Here is a 25,284-nt window from a genome sequence, read left to right on the forward strand (position 1 = left end):
AGATGGTATACACGCAGAGGCCCTGTGCCCTCCCTGCCTCCAGATGGTATACACCTAGAGGCCCTGTGCTCTCCCTGCCTCCAGATGGTATACACCCAGAGGCCCTGTGCCCTCCCTGCTGTCTGATCCCTCCCCACTCCAGGAAATGCCTTTTTTCTTCCAGCTGAACCAGAACACAAAGCCATCCTGGCGCTGCTGGGTCCCAGGAAGGCACTGCTGTTAGTTGATGTGTGTGAGGGTCGCTGTCCCTCCAAACCACTGAGTGTGTTGCCTACAAAGTGGCAGTGCTGCCCGGGTTCCTTGTCTTCCACTCCTCCCCCTGCAGGCTCTGCTCAGTAAAGCTCCCTCAACTCCCTGCCAGGGCTCTGCAGCGAGGCCCAGGCTGCTTCCTTAGCAGCTACTGCTTTTCCACAGCACCATGGTTGCTGTCCACATACAGCCTTAGAGACAAGGGCAGCCCCAAACCTGTGCCCTGAGGTGAACTGAGTGATCAAGAGAACCCAGGACCTAATATGGAAAGTAGGCAAAGCCTAAGGATCATTGCGGTGGAGGACCATGAGGCTCGAGGCATGGAGAGATTTAACAGAGCAGGGTGACAAGCTGTGCGCGCACCCACAGCGGCCAGGCTTGAATGGCCGGGCCTGCTGTACTGACGATGGCTCCAGCTGGTGCCCCACTCTGTCCTACATCTGAGGTAGGGGCAGCTTTCGAGTATGGCAGATCCATCCCTCTAAAGGCCTCCATGGCACCTGGGAGAAGTCCCTGCCAGGCAAAGCCCTCTAAGAGGGGGTTTCCACCACCAGAGGAAGCTTGGGACGGGCCAGACCCAACCTTTAATTAGCTGAGATCTGAAGAAAGGAGGCTCTGGAGCAAGAATTTCTGCCTTTGACCACTCTGTCTGGAAGAACATTCTGGAGCAGCCAAGAACAGCCCCTCTCCCTGACAGCAGCTCCTGGAGGAGGGGCCGCTGACCACACCTTCCCTCTCATGGGTGTGGCTCATGTCTGACCCAGCCCCTGGCAGGGTGTGTGTGCATGGTGGACAGCCTGGTCTGTAACAGAGTGGGCCTAGGGATATAGACTTAAGGGTGCAGTGTAGGTCCTACAGCTAGGTGAGGGTTACAACAGTGTCTCAGAGAGACATGTCAGCTCCACTCTCTAACAGGAGGCTCTCCCCTCCCCTCTGTGTAGATAAGAAGAACCAACCATCTCCCAAGTGCATGGTAAGGGCTGCCCTTGGAACACAGCCGTTCCCGGCCGTCCTGGCAGTAGGGGCCAACTTTACATTTGTGACCCTCCGGTTTGACCCTGGGTTGTTCTGCTTTGCCCCCTAGTTCCCCGTCCCTCACACTCTCAGCCTAAGCCACTCAACCACTGGTGCATGGCCCAGGCCGGCGAGTACAGAAGCTGGGGACCAGGAAACAGGTGGCTGAGCGGCTGTCCCCAGAGGGTGGCTCAGAATTCCTCCAAACACTTTCTGAAGCGCCTAGCTCCACAGGAACCAGAGACAGAGCAGTCCTGCCTCCTGACAGCTAGCGGACCCCCAGGTGTCAGAGCATTCCAGAGCTCAGCATCCGGACAATGCCCTTCCTAAGAGAGTGTGGCCTGGCGGCCTTTCCTTTAGGTCTGTTGGCTGTGATGTGGCCTATTTCTCTTTGAGCCCATTCACATCCATGGGTGAAGGGATGAAAGCAGACCAGGGTGAAGCCTGCCATCCTATTCTTGGTATCCACATGGCTGCTGGCCAGATGCACTCCATCATGGAGACCCAAGGCGTGACAGGACCTACACTCTGGGTGACGCTGGTGTGCAGATGAAGGCTGCAGGGAAGGCGCAGACACCAGGACTATCTGGGGGTGGGGCTCCTGGTTTGGGCACACAGGTCTCTGTTCCGAAGGACTTCACACTCACCCGGCTCGGAAGTGAGTTACCACTGGTTTATGAGTCCAATGACATGCTAGGCATGCCGGCAGAACTGGGCAGAAACACTGGCAGACTCAAGCAGAGGTGTCGAAAAGGCGATCGATCATGTCTCCCACCTGCTCCACGCGGTACTTAATGTATTTCTCCGGGTTTTTGGTGAAGGGCACGCTGCCATACCTGACCAGGCACCATGATGAGAGGTCAGGGGAGGGTCATCTCCATCCTCAACCTAGAACACCTCTGCCAGGCGCTAAGATGGCGTGGGCGGGTGGGGCGGGCCTGAGTAAAAGTCCCAAAGCCCAGGGACGTGCTGTCTACCCCACGACTCCCCCACGACCCCTTGTGTTTCCCTAAGAAAGAGCACGTGGGCCACCGGGAAAGTGATCGGCGAAGGGCCCGGGAGGAGATGGGCTCACCTGTGCAGAAAGGCCCCGTAGGTCTCCTTGACAATGTCTTTCTGAGCCTGTCGAATCTTGTCTCTCTGCTCTGTGTCTGGAATAGCCCAGACCTTCTGAATCTTGCACAGCTCTTCGAGTCCATCATTGAACCCCTGGCCACCACACAGGTAGGAAGGAGGGACCAAGAGACAAAGTTAAGGCTGGGTATGGTGGTGCACACCTTTAATCCCAGTTTAATCCCAGCACTCAGCCGGCAGAGGCAGGCAGACAGATCTCTGTGAGTTCGAGGCCAGCCTGGTCTACAAAGCGAGTTCCAGGATAGCCAGGGCTACACAAAGAAACCCTGTCTCAAAAAAACCCAAACCAAACAAAAATCGATAAAAGCTTTGTGCCTCTGTTGCCATCGCTGCGGCCACCATCCATGCAGGGAGGACCTGACTCACCTTGAAACGTTCCTTAATCATCTGCCGCTCTTTGTCCCGGAGCTGGAGATCCAGAGGGGAGAAGAAGGCAGCAGAGAAAGCTTTGCTCAGAGCAGAGCTACTCTGCCCTCTCCTGCCCCAAGCACTGTGCCCCGCCCTCTCCTGCTGTCCTCATGGCCTCGAACATCTCTGTTGCAGAGAGGTGCTTGTCTGTCTTTCCTAAGATACAAGTATCCCATCTGCTTGATACCCATTCCTGGAACAAGCCTGGCCTTTACCTTGACTCCAGGCTGGAACACAGGTAGGTTCTTCTCTGCGATGTAGTCAGTCACCTTTAGCCAGCTGCCAGACAACAGGGGGAGAGGACAGAGAGGGGCAGCTTCAGACAACTGCGTCTTTCCTAAAGTCTGCTTGCTTTGCTTTTCAAAGCTCTCAATCTACCGAACGAACGAACGAACGAACGAACGAACGAACGAACGAACGAATAAACGAACGTGGGGGCAGCAGGGATTATCTGGGTCAAGAGTAAGCAAAACAGCAGAGATGCTCTCCTTGGGAACAGGCAGTGTTTAAGCTGCTCGCTGTGACAATTAAGAACAGGAAGCAGAAGGCGCTCAATACACTGAACAAATGCTGTCGACCGCAGCTCACATCAATATTGTGGCAAATTAAGATAGAGAAACAGATGGGGAAAGAGGCCAGATAAACAGGAAGGAAGCGGGAGGCGCTCAGAAAGAAACAGGCCGGGGGCACTAGAGGACCAGAGAAGTAGCCAGAACCTTTCCAAGCTCAAGGGCTCTCATGACCCTACTGTTCTCCAGGGCTAAACACTGTTCACATCTCTGACAGCTCGCTCTTCAGCTATCTTAGCCAGGACACTTGGCACAGCTCTCTGCAGAGGCTCTGTGGTCCCTCGGGAGCAGCTCCCAAAGGGAGGCTGGGGTGGGGGGTGGGGCTGGACAGAGCTTCTCTCTCCTCACCCATGAATTAGAGAAAAGAAAAATGTTAGGGGCTCAACTCGATGGCACACACTATACTCAGCCTCTAGAAGGCTCTGGCTTTGAGCCCTACTCTAAAAACAAACTCCAAGGAGAGCAACAACAGATGGGAACAGGGTTACCACCTGGAATGTCAGGCCTTCGCTGGGGGCCTCACTCTATGGGGGGCTGAGAAGGAAGGGCATGGCCTCAGGATGCTGCTGGCCGCTTACCTGCGCTGGTAGGTCTGGATCTGCTGCTCGATGTGCTCCCGGTAGGAGCGCTCGGCAGTCTTCTGGGTTACAGCCACCAGCTGGATCAGCTCAGACCTGGGGGGAAGGCAGAAGAGAAAGAAAGAGGGGCCTGGCCATCTTTGGCCTTGCAATAGCACCAGAAAGGAGGCCTCCTGTGCCAAGCCTTCCTGAGCTCTAAAGTAGGTGCAGAACAAAGAGAGAAACTGAACACCCAGTCCTAGGAGACTGTAGGGTGCATCCAGCCCTGGAGGGCAGCGGCTGGCACGAGTGCCCAGCGGAGCCAAGGTCACTTACTTCTCCAGGGACTTGAGGATGTAATTGTAGTTGTTGTGTAGGAAGATGGCGCTCAGCGCTGGATCCTCGTACACCTTGGACTTGCTTAGTAAGTTCAGCTGCAGGTTACCCAAGACTTTGCCTGTACAGAAAGATGGGGCTACATCCACCAAAAGTGTCTGATCCAAATGACCTGACTGTAAAAGTATCTTTTATTCAGCTCCATGTAATTGTCATCTCAGAGGCTCACTGCCCCTGTCTGCTAACCTGGGCCTAGGTCTGGAAGCTTCTAGCCTCCATACAATCTAATCTAAGCTTAAAATGTTTTCCGTCTCTGAGACTTACCGCTGAGTAATCTCACCCTTCTTAGTTCTCTCTGAGCTCTGGTTGGCCACTCAACTCAGCTCTCCTGGCTCAAACTCTACTCCGAGCTGACTGACTCAATCTGGCTTCTCTGGGCTTCTCCTGAATTGCCCTGCTTGGCCTCAACCAACTCTAGCAATCTGTTCTAATCTTCAGGCTCCTTCTCATTCTCTGGCTCCGTCTATCTTTACCTGTGTCTGGCTTATTCTCTCTCTATCACTGTCCTGGTAAAACTGCCTCTTCCTTCTTTCTGTCTACGATTCTCTCTCTTAAGTAGCCTCCTCTTCCTTTCTCTTCTCGTGAGAGTTGGGCATATCCTTTTCTGTCAAATCTTTGTCTGATTTGTCACTTTGTCTGCCACTCAATTAGACATCACTTTCAAACATGGGTGCTTCCTTCTACAAACTAACTTTACTCTCATTGTTTAGGATTAAAGGTGTGTACTAAGCACTGAGCCAGACCACAATTAGAAACAGGGTTTTCCAGTAAATAACACAATCTAGGGGTTCACAGTGTGATCAAATATCCTGCGACCCCGGACTTCCAGGGACGGCTAACCAGTTCCTGACAACTGTTGCTTGTTCTTCTGACTACCAGGCCTCTGAAGCTCTTCTCAAAGCCCTGGCTCCTGAACCGGAACTAGCCAGGAAGGGACCAGGAAGAGATGGACAGCACGGAGACAAGGGAGGGAGCTGGCCGGGGGTCGGGGGACAGGGGACTCACAGATGTAGGTGCTCAGCAGCCGCTTGCTGAACTCGGAGCTGTAGCTGGTGGCCGAAGAGCTGGTTTCTGAGAGAAGGTGTACCGTTACTATGGTGGCAATGGCCAAGACCCTCGATGGCCCTTACCACACCCCAGGGGCAGAGGAGGAAATCTCGGGACAGTCCCTGGGCCTCATGGGACAGGCAGGACTCAAGTGAGAGCTCAAGCAGAGATAGATGGGCACCTGCGGAGCCTCAGGGAGCAATGCTTTTAGACTCTTTCTGCATCCCGGTCGGGCTGCCCTCTACAGTAACGGGTTAAGGAACCAGCCCGTGATAGCAGGTAGGCAGTTAGGAGAGGTGCCGGGTACTAACTCCTTCCCAACCTGGTTTCCATACATGATGGAGAGTATCTTGCCAACAGCAAGGTCTCTGGATAGGGTCACCCAGTCAGTCTTTCCACCTTCTCCTCACAAACCCCTGCTACACTGCCACCCCCAGCACAGGAACCTGCTGATATGGAACAGAAGGCAGAGGGGCGGGGCTGGGCTAATCAGGGGTTGTTCCTAGGGCGCTGGACCCATCAGGGTACAGCCTGGATAGGCTCAGAGGCAGAAGGTAGCAATGAAGGGAGCCAGGGGAGGTGAGGGCATCCTTAAGGAACTCAGTCCCTCTGCCCCTCTGCCCCGCCCCAGTGGGTCCTGAGGGCTGGTCCCCTGGGAACCTCACCCACCGGGTTTTGGAGGGGAGGATGGGGCTGGGGAGTCGCACCGCTTACCTCGGGGGTCTAAAGGAATATTGTATGTGTCCCCAAGAACTACGGAGTGACAGGCAGTGCACACAGAGAGGGAGGAGGGAAATAGAGGAGGGGAAAGATGCAAAGTGCAAAAAACAGGTTAGAAATGGCCGGGCCACCCCAAGCCAAGCAGACCCTCCCCAGAGCAGAGCAGCCAGACAGGGACGGCAGTGCACACCAAGCTGAACTACCTCAAGACCTGAAACCCGGCAAAGTGCAGCCCAGGACAGCTGGCAGCTCTTGGCTTCTTGTCCCCAAAATAAAAGCAGAGGGGCGGGTGGGCGGGGCCGGGGACCTCAGTGCTTGGAATGACCCAGAAGAGCACTCTTATTTATGCGCCAACCCCACAGTTTCCAGCCTCACCAAGGGGCAGTGAGGAGATAGAGTGACAGTAGGCAGACAGCACGGGACAAGCAGAGAAGTATGGAGGCGGGGCAGGGCGGGGCGAGCACCGACAGCCAAAGGAGCAAGTGCAGGGTTAGGGCTCATAAGAACTCTAACAAACCCGGCCCTCCCTCCTCATGTTCATCCCCACAAAGTTCATGGGGCTTAGAGTCCCCCCACCCCAGGCTGGAGACCTCTCACCACACCCTGCCCTCACCCAGAGCAAGTCAGTGCCTCCTAGGGGCCTAAGTCCATGTCCCTAGGCAGGAGGGGACAGCAGCTCAGTGTGGTGTACCTTGGGAGGCCAGCATGGCACCTGCTGTCTCCTGGAAGTCCAGAAGCTGCTGTAGGAACAGGATGGCCTGGTGGAGAAACACACAGGAGGGTCAGGGCAGCCATTGCTTCCCACACGTACCCTTTCCGGCCAACAGGGGAAATCTTGTAGCAGGGGTCTGCACAGTGACAAGAACAACTGGCAATTTCAGGTGTTGTCCCTGGACCCGCCTGAGAAGCTAGCCCTTCGTCACCAATGCCTGCTCATGGAGGCCAGGAGCCCTGGGCTGGCAGAGTCCCCACTGTTGCTGTATCCCCCAGAGCCTGAGCTGGGGGGCTTGCCCATACGCTGACAAAGCCAGCTCTCCCTCCTCATGTTCATTCCTACAAAGTCCATAGTGCTCCCGGTCCCCCACCCCCACCCCAGGCAGAGTCCAGCAGACTGAGTAACACCTACATTGCTTGTGAGCTCATGAACAGTGCCGTCTTTAGGCATGTTGTATTCCTTGTCTGGATCATTCTGTAGGAAAACAAACAAAACAGCCTCTGGTTCCTGGAAAGGGCTCTGACCAGTTGTTTCTTGGTTCACTCTGAGCCCTAATCAGCCTGCTCATGGCGCCATCTACTGGCACATGGGAAGAAACCAAAGCGCTCTAAGGGTCTCCCCAGGAAATCGGCACTGCAGGCACCATTCTGAGAGCAAACCTGGCTCTCCTGAAGGTCTGCTCTCTGAGGAGTCCCCAGAGCTCAGGGAGCAAGCTGGGCTGGTGAAGGGAAAGGGATTTCGGGCACCTTGATGTTATCAGCAAAGTCTTCTAGAGCTTTGGCCCCAATGGTCTCCATGGAGGTGATGAGGCCGGGCAGCTTGTTCTTGGTGCTGGCTGCTGTGCCCTGAGGAAGGACATGGCTGACACAGTCATCAGAAGTGCGGAGCACTGCCCTCTCCAGCAAGCCCCGAGTGTAACTCCTTCTAGGTCCTTCCCAACCCTCAGCAGAGACCGACTTCAGCAGGTGGAGATTAACCACAGCTCTTCTGTTACCTTGGGAGCATCTTGACTTGTCCAAAGCCCCTTGGGAGCCACTCATAAGAGCTGTGGGTGAGCACGGAATGGTTTCCCAGAAGGGAGTAAAGGGACGCTGTGTGTGTGTGTGTGTGTCTATCTGTGTGTGTCTATCTGTGTGTGTCTATCTGTGTGTGTCTAACAGACCTCCCGGCTCACACACCTGGAGCACCTGGTCAAACTCGGGCTTGGTCTGCTTGAGGTGCCGCAGGATGGGGAAGACGGTGAGCACTGTGGAGAAGTCATGGCGGATGATGGCTTTCCTGGCAGCAGACACGATGTTCTCCCCTTCAAGCATCAGCCCGTCCAGGGCATCCTAGAAGAGGGACAGGGACGGAGTTGGTTCCTAGGGACAGTGGGCCACTTTGCGGGGCATGAAGGAAAGCCAGAATGCTGTGAAGGATCGGGGAGGGAACCACACCAAGTAGAGTTGAGGGCTTAGGGCGACAACAGGCTGCCCCACCCTCTAGACCCTGCAGTAACAGCTACATGGGGCAGTGCTCAGAGCAGCGTGGCGGGAGGGAGGGGTAGACCTGTATCAAGGAGTCAAAGGTTTTCTTCTGGTGATGCTCAGGGATGATCTCCATCAGCAGCCGGTATTCACTCTGCGCCAGCTTGACGAAGGCACTGACGCAGTGAATGTAGGCGTCCGTCTCCACGTCCAGCATGTCGTCTCTCCCTAGGGGGACAGCAGTGACCCTGAGTGGCTGTTCTGGGAGGAACCACTCACCCTACTGGGGTACGAGTCTCCCCAGCTCCTGGGCTGAGCCCAGACAGCAGCACAGGGAAGAGGAGGCCTACGATGATGGGAAGCCGTAAGAGCTGTGCTGGCAGACCTGGGAGATCAGGTGCTGAGTCCAAACCGTGTCCTGGCACCGTTTTCAGCTCAGCACAGGCAGCATTTATGTCCCCAGATCAAACACTAGAGGTGGTGGGAGAAAGCGCCAAGGGAGGAAAGTTCCTAAACTGACTTCCTGGATGAGGTTGTCTGACCCGGTGTGAGGATTCTGAATGGCTTGAAAGAGGGCAGTCTAGGATAGGCAGGTGGCAGTGTCCATTTTAAGAAGGGAGTCACTGTGGTCCTCCGCTGGGGGGTGGGGGTTCCTATGAAGGTCATTGCCAACTTCATCAAGCCCTGTAAGTGTAAGGGAGTGTGGGCGATGGCCTATGAGGCCGGCTGGCGTGTGTGTAAAGGACAGCTGATTCTAGAAGAATGAGCTGGCCAAGTGAGACGTACAACTATGATCCCAGCACTCAACTGGCTGGGCTACAGTGTGACTACAGAGTTCAAGGCCAGCTTGGAGTACACAGTGAGGCTACCTCAACAAAAGAGAACAATCTGAGAAGACATAAGTGGTTCTCAGTGTCTCTGTGTCGAGCTGCCCCAGGAGGAGATGCAAGCATGCCAGGACAGAACAGTCTGGTTTTATGTGGCATGGACAGGCTCCAAGAAGTGGGAGATCCAGGTTCCTTGACCTCGGAGGAGCCACCTGCCCTCCTGCCTGCCTGCAAGCTCAAGCTGCAGCTGCTGCTCTGGCCAGGCCCCAGGAGCCAAGCATGTGTTCCCAGCTCACAAGAGGCAAGGAGACCTGGGCCCAAAGGAGCCTGCAGAGGGAGCGAGGCCACAGGCCAGGCTCATCCTTAGAGTAGAGCAGGTCATCCTGGGAACTGCTTCGAAGGCAGTGTCTGGCTCGCCTGGGGCTGGGCTACGGTACTCACCAGCCAGTGGCCCGCGCTTGTCGTTCAGGGCCTCCGACAGGTGCTTAACTCGGAAATCATGCTCGTGACCTAGCAAGACGTTGGCCGCACAAACACAAGCAGCATTTATCCAGGGGCCAGGCAGCTGCCCCTTGGGTCCGGGGAAGAAGCCCTTAATCTCCAGGAGCGGAGCGTGAAGTGGGGTTAGGGAGGGGGCACTGAGGAGGGCTCTGAGCCCCTCCACCACCTCAAAGCTCACTGGGAACAGCCGTTTCAAGCCTGATTCTCAGGGAGTCTCAGGACCATGCCTGCCTGTGTGTTTCCTGACCAAGGGAGACCAGGAGAAGGTGCATGGCCCCAGGGTGACAGAGTGAAAGTGTCACTGCTGAGGGAGTGAGGACAGCCTTCTTTGTAAGGGGCTGGGTCCACCAGTCAGCAGATCTGGCTGTCCCTCTCTTGACAGGAGAGGAGGGACTCGTTCCTCAGGCAGCCTGTCCCCTTGGCTACCTGAAGTACTCTTTCTACAGAGGCAAGGAGCCAGAAGGCCCTGGCCAACTTGGTCCTGCCCTGCTGATCTGGGCGTGAAAGGGCTGCCCCACGACAGTGTTCTCTGAGTTGACACAGGACACAAGGACAGGGACAGGGAGAAGGAGCCTTAGGAAGGGCAGAGCCAGGCAGGATCAGACCAGGGACATGAAACTTGTCCTCGGGCCTGCTGAGGCCTGAGGGGTATCAGGGGTGTCTGCCACTCCCACCCAGCCCCGTAGGATCTGTCCCACGGCCCTCCTGGGGGAGGCTCTGCCCTGCCTGATGAGTGAGCGACAGACACACAGTGGAAGAGGGGGGAGCACAGGGTGATTACCTTCCAGAGGAATGAGGTTAGAGCCCCCCTTTTTCCCATCTAGACCATGCTGGGAATACTGTTTCAGAAGGTTCTGAGCCTTACGGATCGTCCCTGTCACCAGAGCCACACAGAGAGGAGAGAGGAAGACCTAGGGAGTGAGTGAGAGAGAACAGCAGCGGCCCTCCACCTGCCCCGCCCGCCCGTGCCCACCCTCGCTCGCCCGCCCGCCCACCCAACATCGAGCATGCCCCTTAACGCCTCTGCCAGCAGGCTCTGCCAGGGCCACCAGACACCCTTGAGGATGGACAGAAGAAAAGGTATTCAAACAACCCAGAGCTCTACACTGTCCCTCAGGTCTGGATCTGAGTCACTTTAAGCGGGACAGAAGGTGATGCACAAAAACCAACCAGGAAGAGCAGAAAGTTCTCCTGAGTGCTACTGAATGGCAGGCACACTTGACGGAGCAGGCGGGGGAGCTAAGAGAAAGCTCTCACACTGAAGGGGGTTCAACCTGGGGGTTCCCTGGAAACCAGCCTAGACTCCAGGCTGGGTTCCCTGAGCATGCTCAGTGTTGGGACATAAGCCAAACATCAGTGGAGGGCAGGCAGCCCCTCGGGGTTGGAAGGGAAGCTTCCTGGGGAGCTGTAACCAAGATGGAAGTCCGACACCCAGAGGCAGAGGCTCCCACACCCTGGAAGGAATGGTAACAAGCTGGAAAGCTAGGGAGGGGCCAACAGGAGTCACCACCTGCAAAGCTAGCCACAGTAAAGACAACATGCTCTTGCCATGGGGAAAAAAGAACCGTTAGTATCACAGGTGAGTACAGATGACATCCTGGCAGCCGGCCTTCCGGACAGCCAGTTCCCGCTGTGAGACATCTTGGAGCCCACAACGTGGGGACATAAGCAGCATTTCAGCCACAGGGCAGCTTTGAGTTAGTAAAACGTACTGAAGAGGTGCGTCATCCGGGAGCTTAACCGCACCGCTTTCCAGGAGACTCCCACCACCATACCCAACCCCAGCAAGGCTCCTGTCCCCATAGTACCCAGCAGGCGAGGGGTGGGATGGGCTTCAGCGGGCTCATCTCTCTTTGTACCACACTGGAATTAGCTGCTGGGAACTCTGGCAAGCCAGCTCACATCTGCTTCCCTCCATGTCCCCTCTTCTGTGAACACCTTAGTAATGAGTCAATCAGACTCCTGCTGCTGACAACCTACCCAGGAGCAGATGGGTTGTAGGCTCACCTGGAACCTAACCAGCACACTGGCTGGAAGGCATGGGCATGCTGGCCTGGCAGCAACCAAGGCCATCGGGTACACAATTATAAGGGCGGATGCTGGGTTCAGTGCCTCATCACCAACGGGGCCGTCCTCAGAGCAGAACAGATGTCCCAAGAGCCTGATTCCGTCATCCTCACCTCAGTTTTAAACCCACTCCCTCCTGCCAACTCCTAAAACCCTACAAAATGACAGGCACCTCAGCCAAGGTGCTTTACATCTCTACAGCAAGGACAGATTAAGTTCCTGGTGAGCTTTCAGATCGCTCCTCCTGAAAGGCTTGGTCCTGCAGGGTCAGTGGAGACTGGGGAGGGGCAAAGAGCCTTCTGGAGCCTCCAGTGGGCTGGTCAAGGACCAAGAAGAAGAGAGCAGAGAGCAGCTGAGGCCCTGCAGCCTCATGAACACAGCTCCTCCCCACACAAGGAAGGTACAGAGGTGGACTGGCCAGGCAGATATAGCCCAGCAGGGAGGGTTAGTAGAGTCACTGTTCTCTAGTGAGGAATCCAGGACACTCTCTGAAGGACAGAAGACAATGCAATTCCTGCTGAAGCCACCAAGCCCTGAAGGCAGCCTCCCTGGGTCATTTCTCCAAACCTTAAACAAAAGGCCTGTGGTGCAGTAGGTGACTTGGCTGCTCTCTTATGGGCCTGGGTGGGTTGGGACTGGAAAAGGAGGGTGTGAGCCCTGCTCAAGACCTGTTGCTAGCAGAGTGTGTCCCCTAGGCTAGCAGAGTGTGTCCCCTAGGGTAACAGAGTGTGCCCCCTAGGCTAGCAGAGTGTGCCCCCTAGGCTAGCAGAGTGTATCCCCTAGGCTAGCAGAGTGTGTCCCCTAAGCTAGCAGAGTGTGCCCCCGAGGCTAGCAGAGTGTGTCCCCTAGGCGTGCCTGAGCAGCAGCTGGCAGCCCACTGCCTTTCTCTCCTGGCGCTACTGCAGTAACCTAGAGTATCCTGTCTCTCCTGAGGCAAAGGACTGCCAGGCTGACAGACTGGATGTGAGGTGAGGAGGGGTGGATGACGGCTGCTCCTAGCACACTGCAGTCTTGCTGCCCACAGTGCCCACCTCTCAGCCTTGTTGAAGCTTATGCTGCTCTGGCTTCCGGAAGGCTAGAGTGCCTGCTGTTTCTCACCCAGTGGTAACACACATCGAGGACAGGAGATCTAGGGAGGCTCTGACCTATGGCCTCTGCCACCTTGCCTCAGAGACAATTGAGCATACAAGTGGCCCTGCCCCTCCCATCCCCAGCTGCTGGCTGGAAGAACCTCTCCACGGGGCCTTGCTGGGCAGGGGACATTTGCTCTCTCTCCTGGGTCCCTGAGAGTGGGACACAGTTTACAGGCATGAACTCCAGAAGGCTCACCCCAGAGTGGACCAAGCCGACCCAGACTGCAGAGATCCCTGGATCTGCTAGTTACTTAGCCGGTCAAGGTGGGCGCTCACCTGGCCGCTTGATGGGCTTCTTGGTGGGCGTGTCTTTCCTCTTATTGGGGATGGCGGGGGAGTAGGGAACCCCAGAAGAGGAACTGCTTTTGCGAAAATGCTCCTTCAGACCCTTGATGGAGCGGTCCAGCTGGCTGGAGCGGATCTGGTAGTAGACATTCATGAAGTCTGGAGAGATAGTGAGGAAGGTAGACCATCAGGGCACCAGGTTGGGGGGTTCAAAGCCAGGTCTTCCTGTGTGCCCGGCAAGCACTCTTCCACAGAGCTAGACCTCCCAACCTACCAACTCATACTTTATCAACTCCAATTCTGTTCTGCATTTTGTTTTTGTTATTGAGTGCTGAGTTCTGTTGTTGTTCTATGTACAGGGTGTGAGGCATATTTATAGGTGTGTGTTGTTTACAGACAACCTGAGTTCAACTCCAGTACACAAGCACCTATAATTCCTGTTCCAGGATATGAGAGACTCTATCTCTCATCTGGCCTCTTTGGGCAGGTGCCTGCATGTGACATGTACTCCATATATCCACACAGACACACAACATACGTGTAAATGAAAGGAAAATAAATCTAAAACAAAAATCAAAAAACAAAGGCAACATCCAGATTTAACTTTGTCAAAAGCGGTGGTGAGCCATGGCTGAGAGTGAACACGCCTGAGCCCAGGACTCGGGAGGTGAGGGCATCATCTATGAGTCCGTGGCTAGCCTGGTTTACACACAGAGTTCTAGGACAACCAGAGCTTGATAGTGACATCCTGTCTTTAAAAAGAGAAAAAGGGTTGGGGTGTGGGAGGGAAGAAGAGCTGCCGTTCTTCTGACAGAGGGAGCCCCCTCACCTTGGTTCCGACCATATTCCACCAGCCAGCGGGAGATGCGGACCACGTCTCTGAGCACGCTCTCGGGCAGGTGCTCCAGGACCACGTCCTCCTGCACCTCCAGCTCGTCGTCAGCACTGATGAGGTCCAGGAGGAGCACGGGGGAGACCACCTTGCTGTGCCGGGTCATCAGACTGCGGAACTCCGACTCCAGGGACTCCTTCCCTCGCTCAAACAGCAGCTTCTGCGAGGACAGGAGGAGGCAGGTTGCTGATGCAGAGGGGGTTCTGGGGCCCCTCGTCCTCTCCTGCCCTCGGGCCTCCACGGGCCACAGCAGCTCCTCCCTTATCCCACAGAGGAAACGTTGGGACGCCGGACTTGGTCACTTCTTTCCCTTCTGCTTCTCACGACTGATGGTCATTCTAAGTGTGGTAGTGCGCACCCTGACTCCTACAACTCAAGAAGCAGAGGCAGGTGGGTCTCTGAGTTTGAGACCTGCCATGACAACACAGTGAGGCCCTGCCCCCAAAACAAACAAACAAACAAAAAAACACGTGATGCTCGCAGGCCAGACTTGGCTTAACAAGCATTATTGATTTTTTTTCTTTCATTGTCACTGTTAATTTGTGTGCTTGTCAGAAACAAATCTGAAAAAGAAAAAAGTAGGTAAGTTGATGTACTGGCTAGTTTTATGTCAACTTGACACAAGCTAAAGTCATCTGAGAGGAAGGAACTTCCATTGAAAAAATGCCTCCTTAAGATCCAGCTGTAGGGTATTTTCTTAACTAGTGATTCATTGATGGCAGAGGTCCCAGTCCACTGTGGGTAGAGCCATCCCATCCCCTGGGCTGGAGGTCCTGGGTTCTATAAGAGAGCAGGCTGAGCAAGCCATGGGAGCAAGTCAGTAAGCAGCATCCCTCCAGGGCCTCTGCATCAGTTCCTGCCTCCAGGTTCCTGCCCTGTTTGAGTTCCTGTCTCGACCTCCTTCAAAGATGGATAGTGATGTGAAAGTGTACACAAATAAACCCTTTTCTCCCTAACTTGCTTTGGTCACCGTGTTTCATCACAGCAATAGAAACCCTGACTAAGTTGGATTATTGCAAGTTAGTGTCAAGTGTTATCAACAAGAAAGTGAAAAAAAAAAAAAAAAGACTGAGAAAATATTTACGAATCATGCCTGGAGAACACAGACAAAGATTCATACAGCAGTGCTCACGATGGGCAAGAAGCAGAAACAACCCAAGAGATCAACATGTGGTAAATGGCTGGACACGTATGAAATAGCAGGTCAATGGTTCTGTGGGTGCGGTGTCTGCTGCCATGCCTGAGGTACTGAGTTTGATCTCAGAGAATGACTGCCACAGGGAAGGAGAGGGGTAAGCCCTGTAAGTTGTCCTTAGCGCACATGTGTGCCCACAACACAAATGGAACGAATGATTAACTTTTCCTTTTATTTAATTTTTTAAAATTTTATTTATTTTTATTTTATGTGCATTAGTGTTTCGCCTGAATGTATGTCTGTGTGCGGGTGTCAGATCTTGAAGTGACAGACAGTTGTGAGCTGCCATATGGTGCTGGGATTTGGCCCAGGGTCCTCTGGAAGAGAGAGTCACTGCTCTTAACCACTGAGTCATCTCTCCAGACTGAATAAATCATTTCTTAATGTGGTATATCTGTATTATTTGGTTATAAGAAGGTATTTAGTCCTGTACTGATATAGTATGATGCGAATCAATGAACCTTAAAAACACTATGCTGCCCAAGGTGGTGGTGCACGCCTTCAATCTCAGCGCTCAGAATGCTCTCAGGTGACTCTGAGAGTTCGAGGCCAGCCTGGTCTACAGAGCAAGTCCCAGCACTGACAGAACTATACAGAGAAACCCTGTCTTTTGGGGAGGTGGTGAGGGTTCTAAGGCGAGGTTTCTCTGTGTACCCCTGGCTGTCTAAAGCAGCCTCAGACTCAAGAGGTCCACGTGCCTCTGCCTCCCACAAGCTGGAAGAAACCCTGTCTTGAAAAGTACAGGCAAAACTCCAAAATACAAAAAAAAAAAAAAAAAAAAAAAAGATTATGCTAAAACAAAGAAGCCAAGGCCTAGGAACACAGGCCAGTTTGGTAATCTTTTTGCCACGCAAGCATGAAAAGCTATGTTCTCTTCCCAGAACCCACATCAAAAGCCAGCCATGAGGCTGGATGTGGCGGCAAACACCTTTAATGCCAGCACTAGAGAAGAGATAGAGCTGGACAGATTTCTACATGGGACTAGTCTCCAAAGTCAAAACCAGAAAACTGTGTGCACACATGTGCTATGGCATATGTGGAAATCAAAGGATGATTTATGGGTGGTGAGTGTTTTTAATCCTTGCTCAGGGGTCGTGAAGGCAGGTAGATCCTTGGGACTCAGTAGCTAGCTGGCCTAGCCTAACCAGTGAGCCACAGGTCCCTATAAGAGAGCCTGTCTCAAAGAGCAAGGTGTCGTTACCGAGGAACAATTCATCAGGCTAACTTCTGGCCTTCACATACGCATGCCTATATGTATATACACTATATACACACACGCACATGCGCGCGCGCACGCACACACACACAGCCTGTATAAAGAGAACCAATGTAGAAGGACGTTTAGATGCTGGAAGGAAGGCAGGGTTGGCACGCGGTGTCAGATGGGTGCAGAGCTTGAGTTCGGGAAGATGAGAGGTTCTGGAGATGACAGGGACTGCTGGGAAAACTGTGAGTGCGTCCATGACACCCAACTCCGACTCACACAAAGGGTCACAGTGAGGACAACTGCTGTTTTGGTTTTGGTTTTCAAGCCCTTTCTGGCCTGAAATACGATATGTGGCTCAGCTTGGCCTCGCATTTGCAGCCATCCTCCTGCCTCTGCCTCTCAAGTATCAAGAGTGCAGGTCTTGCCTGCCATCACGCCTGGCTGAGATGGTTGATTTTATACAATTTATGTGTTTGTTTTGCTTTACAGCTTTGAGACAGGTTTTGCTATGTAGCTCTGGCCATCCTGGAACTCACTATGTAGGCCAATCTGGACTTGCTGCAATCCTCCTGCCTCACCTCCTAAGTCCTAGAATTACAGGCGTGAGTCCCCATGCCTAGCTAGGTACAGGACGTATTTTTTACCATAGTGAAGAAACCTCCAATCCATATATAGAAATCAAATGCTAAACTTACACTTGAAATAGTATGATGGAAAATTATATCACTCAGTCCCCAGGCACAGGACCTAACACGTACATTGTGACTGCTATGTATCTTCCTCTTTTATCCGTTTGCTTAACATTTGAGACATGGTGTCACTACATAACCCAGGCTAGTCTGGAATACCACATATCCCAGGCTGGCTTCAAACTCACAAGTTCTAGGCCTGGGCCACCACACCTGGCTTCTACAGACTTCCTTAAACTGTCACATGTCCCTCATGAGACCGAGACAGGGACTGATGTCCATCTGTCCGTCGTCTCACGCTAACCTATACGTTTCTTACCACTTTGTTGAGTTCTGGGCTGTCTGGGCTATTGTCCTGAAAATACTCCACAGCCTTCTGGATTTTGGCCATACTTCCCAGGTACTCTTCCAGCCTACCTGTGGGGCTGGGAAAGAGAAAAGCTGGCTTAGCCTTGGAGGGCAGGGATAACATAGACAGACTATGGCCACGGTCTGCGGGAGAAGAAGAGAACGCAGATAAGGGGCTCCACGCTCACATGGGTTTTACTTGGCTCCATGGGTCCAGGAGACATTAGTTATGTGAGCAGAGCTCTGCATGGAACTCACCCCTCTCGGATGATCTTCTCCGTGTCGCTGGCTACGTGGTAGTAGCTGATAACGTGGTCCAGGCAGGATAACGTCTTCTCCACGTTCTCCTGCAGCCTCTGTAGGTTCTCTGTCTGCTTGTGCACAGGGATGATAGAGTTCTCCAGCTTCATGAGTCGGCTCTCAAAGGACGACAGGATGGACACCTGTGGGGGGGAACTCCTCTGGCTCATGGCTCCCAGGGCTGTCCTGGAAATACTCACAGACATTTCTTGTCTTTTCTTGGTTTTCTAGACGATACACTGCTACCCATAGGAAGGAACATAGTCGACTTGTTTGCTACAACTGCACTCCTAGTCTGGTACACGGCTCACCATAAACTGGTTGAAAGTTCATCTGACGGCAAGAGGAACATTAAGCGAATTCTTCCTTCAAGGAGCTGGAGAGATGACTCTGCTCTTGCAGAGGACTGGTACTGAGTTCTCAGCACGCACATCTGCCAGCTTACAACTGACTGCCTGTAACTCCAATTCCACAGGATATGACAGCCTCTTCTGACCTCTGCAGGCACTGCTCATTTGTGGGACACATACACACATGCAAACACTCATGCACATAAAATAAATTTGCTTATTTGCAAAAAGAGATAATCAGGCTGGAGAGCCAGCTCAGCAGTTAAGAACACTGGCTGCTCTTCGGAAGTCCTGAGTTCAATTCCCAGCACCACATAGCGGCTCAACCACAACCATCTATAATGAGATCTAGTGCCCTCTTCTGGCATATGGCCATACATACAACCAGAACACTATACATAATAAATTTTTTTTTTCAATCACCTCAGGATAGATTCCTTTCTACCCTTGAAAGTCAAATCTCAATTTCTGTTCTCTCTGAAGTTTTCCTAGACTGAACAGAAAGTAGCTTCCTCCAAAATAGTTGCAAATATATTACTGTTACCTCAAACAAACAGCCAACCTCTTTCCCTAAGGGCAAATCTCATTCAACAAGTATTTTATTACTGTGTAAATACAAATGCAAGCACTTTTAAAGCATCTTACTGTATACCAGACACTGGGAAGCATGCATAGACTTCCTCCACGGACACACTGGGAGGCTGACATTGTCTGCTTTACCAGGTAAATTAACCATAACTCAAGGCCTACCACCAGGAACCACATAGTAAGCTGTAGGACATTGGGTAGATCTAAGACGCATTAACTCTCTGAGATGGTTTTGCTTCCAAAGCCCCTGTGACTTCGCTGCCTCGCCTCGCTTGAATTTGACAATGACACGGGGCCAGTACCAGGCCATGTACAGGATATCACGAAATGTTTGCAGAAGGACAGACAGTAACAGGTATAGGGCAGCGGTTTCCTCGGTGATGGGGTGGAAACTGGGGTGCAGAGATACCCATCGCTGCAAGATATGCCCACTGTTTACTACCCACGCTGGAGTCCCTGGACAGGCGCAGGACACGTCCATCACACGCCCCTCCTCTGGGGCTCAGGAGCCTGGCGGCAGCCTCCCAGCTGAAAGGCTACTCACCATGTTCCTAGTGAGCTGGTCGCTCTTCTCCAGGCTGTCTCGGATAAACGACAGCGTCTCCTCCTCCTGCGAGGGGCAGAGAGGAGGACATCACCACAAGCCGATGGTGAAAGGCGACCACCAGCACCCAGCACCCAGCACCACGGCCTACGCCTAACCCTATCTCCCCTTCCACCCCGGTTCGATGCCCCTGAGCGCCTTTCCTTCACTTTCTCCCCAGCGTCACCTGCTTCAGTTTGTCCTCGATCTCCCGCCGCCGGGCGGAAGCCTCCTGCGGGGGAATCATAGCAGCGGACAGCGCTGTCCCCACTCCCCGCTGTTTTAGCTCCAAACCCTGCTCGGCTTCCGTCCCTGTCACGCCCACTTCCTCCCTCGGCCCCGCCCCCGGACGCTTTCGGGGGCGCCATGTTGGGAGTGGCAGGCGGAAGTGTGTTCCTGCCGGAGCTCGCGAGCGGGCTGCGGGTCGACGCCATCTTGAATGTGGCTGGAAGAGCCGCTCACCTGAGGCATACGTGGGTCTTTCCTCGTAGCCAGAGGCTGGTTTGCTCGCTCCTTTGAAAGACAGCCCCTTGCTGGGAGACTGAAGCAGGAGGCCATTCACGAGTTCGAAGCCAGTTTGGATCACATAGTAAATTCCAGGCTAGCCTAGGCTACAGAGTCAGACTTGGTCTCCAAACCAAAAATCAAGCAAACCAACATTATACCTGAATTTTTTTTAGATCGTTTTGGCTGCTCTGGAATAGGTTATGTAGACCAGGCTGACTTCTGCCTACCGTGGGCTGGATTAAAGAAAGGTGTGCTCTGCCAAACCCAGCTCACCCAAGAAAAAGCAGGGCGGTGGCGGAAGGCAGGAGGTGGAGGCTGGCACGGAGTGGTATATAGGGTTTACAGTTCTCTCCCTCCCATGTGTAGGACCCAGAGGGATTGAATTCGGGTGCCAGGTTTTGTGGCAAATGCCTTAACCTGCTGAGCTATTTCACCAGCTCATGATTTATTTGTGGATTTTAACATGGTGTATAGATAGATGTTTCGCCCATGGGTATGTATGTCTGTGCCGTCACTTGCATGCCAGGTGCCCTGGAAGACCAGAAGGTTATCTGATCCCTCTGGAGCTGACATTACAGTAGTGAGCTGTCTGTCATGTGGGTTCTGGGAACCCTAACCCTAACTCAGGCTTCCTGGAAGAGTAAGAAAGAGCTCTTAACTGCTGAGCCATCTTTCCAGTTAGCTAAACCCTAATTTAGGATAAAAGCGCTGACTGAGGAGACAAATTTGTTTTTGCAGATCATATCTTAACGGTTCAAGTCTGGAGACTGGATTCCACACAGAGTGGCTTACAATGGATACTTCAGAACTTGTGGGATCCCACGTGGGTTTAATAACAGAGACACAGAGACATCTGTATAGTATAAGGCTGTTTGCCTGTTTGCTGGGGCAGTCCCTCAGCTAACCCTCCAGACTCAACGCGACTTCCCTGCTACGAGTCCCTGGCGTTCTCTCTGCTCAACCTCCCTGTCCTGCTCAGTTCTGCTTCTGTCTCTCTCTCCTCCTGCCCCGACTCCAACAGTCAACTCTAGTCCTCAAAGGCCACACGCCTTACTCATCCAATCTGAGCCAATCAGCAACGGACAACGCCTAGTCTGAGCCAATCAGCAGCAGGACAACACCTAGTCTGAGCCAATCAGCAGCAGGACAACGCCCGGTCCATATTTCTGTGTTGTCTTTTGGCTTTGGCAGCTTTTGACCTTCACCAGGCAGCTTTCTTTTTAACAGGCTAATCTCAGAGAAACACCTTTGTGGCAGGCAAGGAAGGACAAACACTTACATATAGAAAGCAGGTAATATCGGGCTTGGGAGCTGGCTCAGTGGTTAAGAGCACCAACTGCTCGTCTGAAGATCCTGAGTTCAAATCCCAGGAACTACATGGTGGCTCACAACCATCCCTAACAAGATCTGACTCCCTCTTCTGGTGACAGTTACAGTGTACTCACATATAATAAATAAATCAATCTTTAAAAAAAAGGCAGGTAATAGGCCATAGAAATGACAGTAATTAAATATCCTGCCAGCATAGCAATTAACAACTGAAAATGCAGGGCACAATTACATAGGCATTTGATGCAATATGTGTGGGTTTAATCATCCCAACTTCTTCCCCTTTTAGCCCAAGAATGGCTCTATCTCTAACATCAGTAAACTATATACTAATTGTGAGAACTGTCGGGGTAAGAGTTATATTCACAATGTCTAGTCCATTTGTCCTGTCTCAGTGAGTTCAAAGTTCTGTAGAGGGTTTGTGTCAAGTGGATAAGGGAAAGAAATCTGAAGCACATATACCTTAAATCGTTTTCTTTTTTTAAAAAGTTTTATCTATTATGTATACAATGTTCTGCCCGGCCAGAAGAGAGCACCAGACCTCATTATAAATGGTTATGAGCAACCATGTGGTTGCTGGGAATTGAACTCAGGACCTCTGGAAGATCGGCTAGTGCTCTTACCCACTGAGCCATCTCTTCAGCTCCCTTAAATCCTTTTCTTATCACCATTTAAGCTTTTCCATCCTCTGTTTGCATTTACTGACCTTTTAACACCTTCTTAGACCCTCCAACCTTCATAACTTGCATTTACTCACCTTAAAACATCTTCTTACCCCATAGGAGGAACAACAATATGAACCAACCAATACCCCCAGAGCTCCCAGGGACTAAACCACCAACCAAGGAGTACACACACCCATGGCTCCAGCTGCATATGTAGCAGAGGATGGCCTTGTTGGACATCAGTGAGAGGAGAGGCCCTTGGTCCTAAGAAGGCTCGATGCCCCAGTGTAGGGGAATGCCAGGATAGAAGGAGTGGGTGGGTTGGTGAGCAGCGGGATAGGGGATGATGGGATAGGGGGTTTTCAGAGGGGAAACTAGGAAAGGGGATGAAATGTAAACAAAGAGAGGACTGGAGAGATGGCTCCACGGTTGAGAGCACTGACTGCTCTTCTGAAGGTCCTGAGTTCAAGTCCTAGCAACCACATGGTGGCTCATGACCATCTGTGATGGGATCTGATGCCCTCTTCTGGTGTGTCTGAAGACAGTGACAGTGTATTCATATACATTAAATAAATAAATCTTTAAAAGAAAGAAGAAAAATGTAAAAAAAAAATCTAATAAAAATAAATAAATGAATAAATAAACATTTACAAAACCATCGTCTTAGACCCTAAAACACTTTCTCAGATCCTTCACAACTTTAGCTTTCAATCTTTGCTAACCTTACACCTCTTTTGTGAGTTTCACTTTTCTCAATCTGATAACGAGGAAAACTGTAAGACAGACTCCAGTGAGCGAGACCTGTGGCCTGCATTTTACATATGCAGATAACCCAGATGGCAGCTCAAGTTGGTTGTTACTGAAAAACTGATAAAGCTGTAACTGTCCAGTCTTCAACATTTCACTGAGGAAGCAGGAAGTTCAGACAGAGCAGCTTCTGAGTCTATGAAAATGACAGCAACTTACTGGCTATCTGGATAGTCACCCATCTATCTTCTGCCACCAGGCCAGAAGATTTGACAGACTTTCCTGTGACTCCAGAACTAGGGGGCACAGTCCTAACTCGGCTAGGCAAAGTGAGGCATTCAACTCCCCAGTGTCCCGCCTGTCCACAGTTTGCAGTGTGAGGTCACCAGGTGAGGTGAAGGACAGTTTGTAGCCCAGTGCTGGCAGTTTTGCCATGTCTGAAGCAGGCCCCTGGCCGTGTTCTTCTGTGCCCATCATCTTAAGAGGAGGTTGGGTGCTACAACAGCTGATGTGTCTCTCTACCATGAAGAGCCCCCCCCCCCACCTTTTTTTTGTTTGGTTGTTTTTGGTTTTTCGAGACAGGGTTTCTCTGTGCAGTCCTGGCTGGCCTGGAACTCACTCTGTAGACCAGGCTGGCCTCGAACTCAGAAATCTGCCTGCCTCTGCCTCCCAAGTGCTGGAATTAAAGGCGTGTGCCACCACTGCCTGGCTATGAAAAGACTTTTTATTAAAACATCTTAAACAGCATATTCTACAGATCTCTGAAGCGTTTGAGGACCCCCCCTCTCTCTCTCCACAAACCTTGCTTGGTTTTAGTTACTTGTTTCAAAAATTCAACAGGGGTTTTAATAAGGCTTATTTCTGTAATTAACTACACTAGTTCCTAACATGACTACAAGTATGGTTCTGAACACATTAAAGGATTTTATTATTTATAGGTGATTGACCGCTAACTTGCACTTCTTAAATATTCTTAATAGTTTACAACAGTAGCTATCGTAAGACTAGGACTTTATATTACATTTTAAATGAGTTGCATTCAGCCGGGCGTGGTGGCGCACGCCTTTAATCCCAGCACTTGGGAGGCAGAGGCAGGCAGATTTCTGAGTTCGAGGCCAGCCTGGTCTACAAAGTGAATTCCAAGACAGCCAGGGCTATACAGAGAAACCCTGTCTCAAACCACCCCCCCCCAAAAAAGAGTTGCATTCAAGTTATATGTATATATACCCTCTACAAGAGTTGAATCATGTATATATTATGTTGTAGGTAATACAACCTAAAATTTCTATCATACAAAAATCCATACCAATCTAAGCTATTTGAGACTTGATGCATTTTTAGTTTAAAAGGAGATGCAATCCACCTTCTTTTTTCATCCCCACATTTTCACCCCCTAACTCTCCTAGACAGGAGAAAAAGCGGGACAGAGGGGAGAGAGAAAGAGATCTCTGAATCCAGTCTCCTTTCCTTTGTTTCTTCCCCTGACTGCAACCATTAACAACCTGCAACCACCCCCCACCCATAACCCATCAAGGGACCAATAGCCACCCACCCCGCATCTCCAGAATGAAAGTATTGTGTTCTATAGATTGCTTCCTGCTGTCCGGGTGCAACATCATCTTTGGGACTCTAAGAAAATTGGGATGCTGGCCAAGTCCTGGGAGAGCTGGCTGTTACACTGATGTGCAGACTCTGTGGGATCCTCTGCCGCCAAGAAAGTGCAGGGTTTAGCTGAAGTGCTAACTGAAGCAGTTTGTGAGGCTGCACCATCTGGGGCTAGCGGCTTTGAAGCTGTCTTGGATGCAGATTTGGAGGAAACACCAGGACCCGGCAGGACGCTGGAACAGATACATTGTCTCAGCCAGTTAGCATCCGTCTCAGCATCCTTGACCGTGAGTATGGAATCTGAAGTGTGGCCAAATCAGCTAATGATAATTCTCTGCTCTCTGCCAGAGCAGGTGAAAGACATCTGTAAGTCAGTTTGGACTGCATAACTAAACTGTAATAGGTGCTATAAATCCCTGTCTATACCACGTGAATGGGTGGCACATAATAATGAGTCCTGAGCCCGAGGTAGTGAAAATGATTCATTGCAGAGACACCCGTGTCTCCACAACTTACCCCTCTTATAGTCGGAGGGTTAAACATAAACATTTTAGGCTGGAGAGATGACCCAGCAGTTAAGAGCACAGACTACTCTTCCAGAGGTCCTGAGTTCAATTCCCAGCAACCACATGGTGGCTCACAGCCATCTGTAATGAGATCTGATGCCCTCTTCTGGTGTGTCTGAAGATGGCTACAGTGTACTCATGTACATATAATAAATAAATAAACAAACCTTTAAAAAAATTGAGCCTTGTTACCTGTATAGCTACCATAGATACCATAACCAGGAATAAGTTTGCGACATTCAAAGCTTTTTCGGTCTGACAAACTATCACCTCTCCTTCAGCCAGTCTCTAGAGCTATTGTCATGTCGGAGAGTCAGCATTTGTGTCACATGCGCATGCACACATACACACCCACAAACACACACAAAGGCATACGAATACACACACACACACACAAACATACATAAAGGCCAAGCTCATCCTTGCCAACAGAGCCTGGGATATAAGAGACCCTACCGCAAATTAAATAAATATTCACTCTGGACCTAACTTAACAAAACAAGGATGTGTGAGCCTTTCTGCATGTTTCTCAAACACCTTCAATGTCGAAGTGTAACTTGACAGGCAACTACCAAGCACCAAGAGCCTGAGAGCCTTCTGTTTGCACATTCGTGTTACAAAGGCT

General features: G+C 51.8%; 1 protein-coding gene and 1 long non-coding RNA gene across 9 annotated transcripts; one reads left to right on the plus strand and one right to left on the minus strand.

Moving 5' to 3' along the window:
• Positions 1-810: 810 nt before the first annotated feature.
• On the minus strand, positions 811-19,564 carry Exoc7 (exocyst complex component 7). 8 transcript variants are annotated; one of them, NM_001362838.2, is made up of 21 exons: positions 19,428-19,548; positions 19,202-19,267; positions 17,678-17,862; positions 17,391-17,496; positions 13,918-14,140; positions 13,080-13,247; positions 10,385-10,477; positions 9,544-9,612; positions 8,358-8,503; positions 7,988-8,140; positions 7,556-7,654; positions 7,221-7,283; positions 6,786-6,852; positions 6,089-6,127; positions 5,333-5,398; positions 4,268-4,388; positions 3,953-4,048; positions 3,021-3,084; positions 2,764-2,805; positions 2,339-2,472; positions 811-2,099 (listed from the first exon to the last, which is right to left on the minus strand). In NM_001362838.2, the coding sequence occupies exons 1-21, from the start codon at positions 19,485-19,487 to the stop codon at positions 1,997-1,999; spliced, it is 2,163 nt and encodes a 720-aa protein (NP_001349767.1). In that variant the 5' UTR covers positions 19,488-19,548; the 3' UTR covers positions 811-1,996. The 8 variants fall into 8 exon arrangements, with proteins under 8 accessions (NP_001349767.1, NP_058553.2, NP_001365889.1 ...); NM_016857.4 differs by lacking the exon at positions 9,544-9,612; NM_001378960.1 differs by lacking the exon at positions 6,089-6,127.
• Positions 19,565-19,677: 113 nt separating this feature from the next.
• Positions 19,678-22,344, plus strand: Gm26730. Its single transcript, XR_389166.1, has 3 exons — positions 19,678-19,995; positions 20,486-21,039; positions 21,859-22,344. It is a non-coding gene; the product is annotated as a predicted gene, 26730 (long non-coding RNA).
• Positions 22,345-25,284: the final 2,940 nt, after the last annotated feature.

The sequence above is a fragment of the Mus musculus genome, chromosome 11 (assembly GCF_000001635.26).
Source record: "Mus musculus strain C57BL/6J chromosome 11, GRCm38.p6 C57BL/6J".
Lineage (NCBI taxonomy): Eukaryota > Metazoa > Chordata > Mammalia > Rodentia > Muridae > Mus > Mus musculus.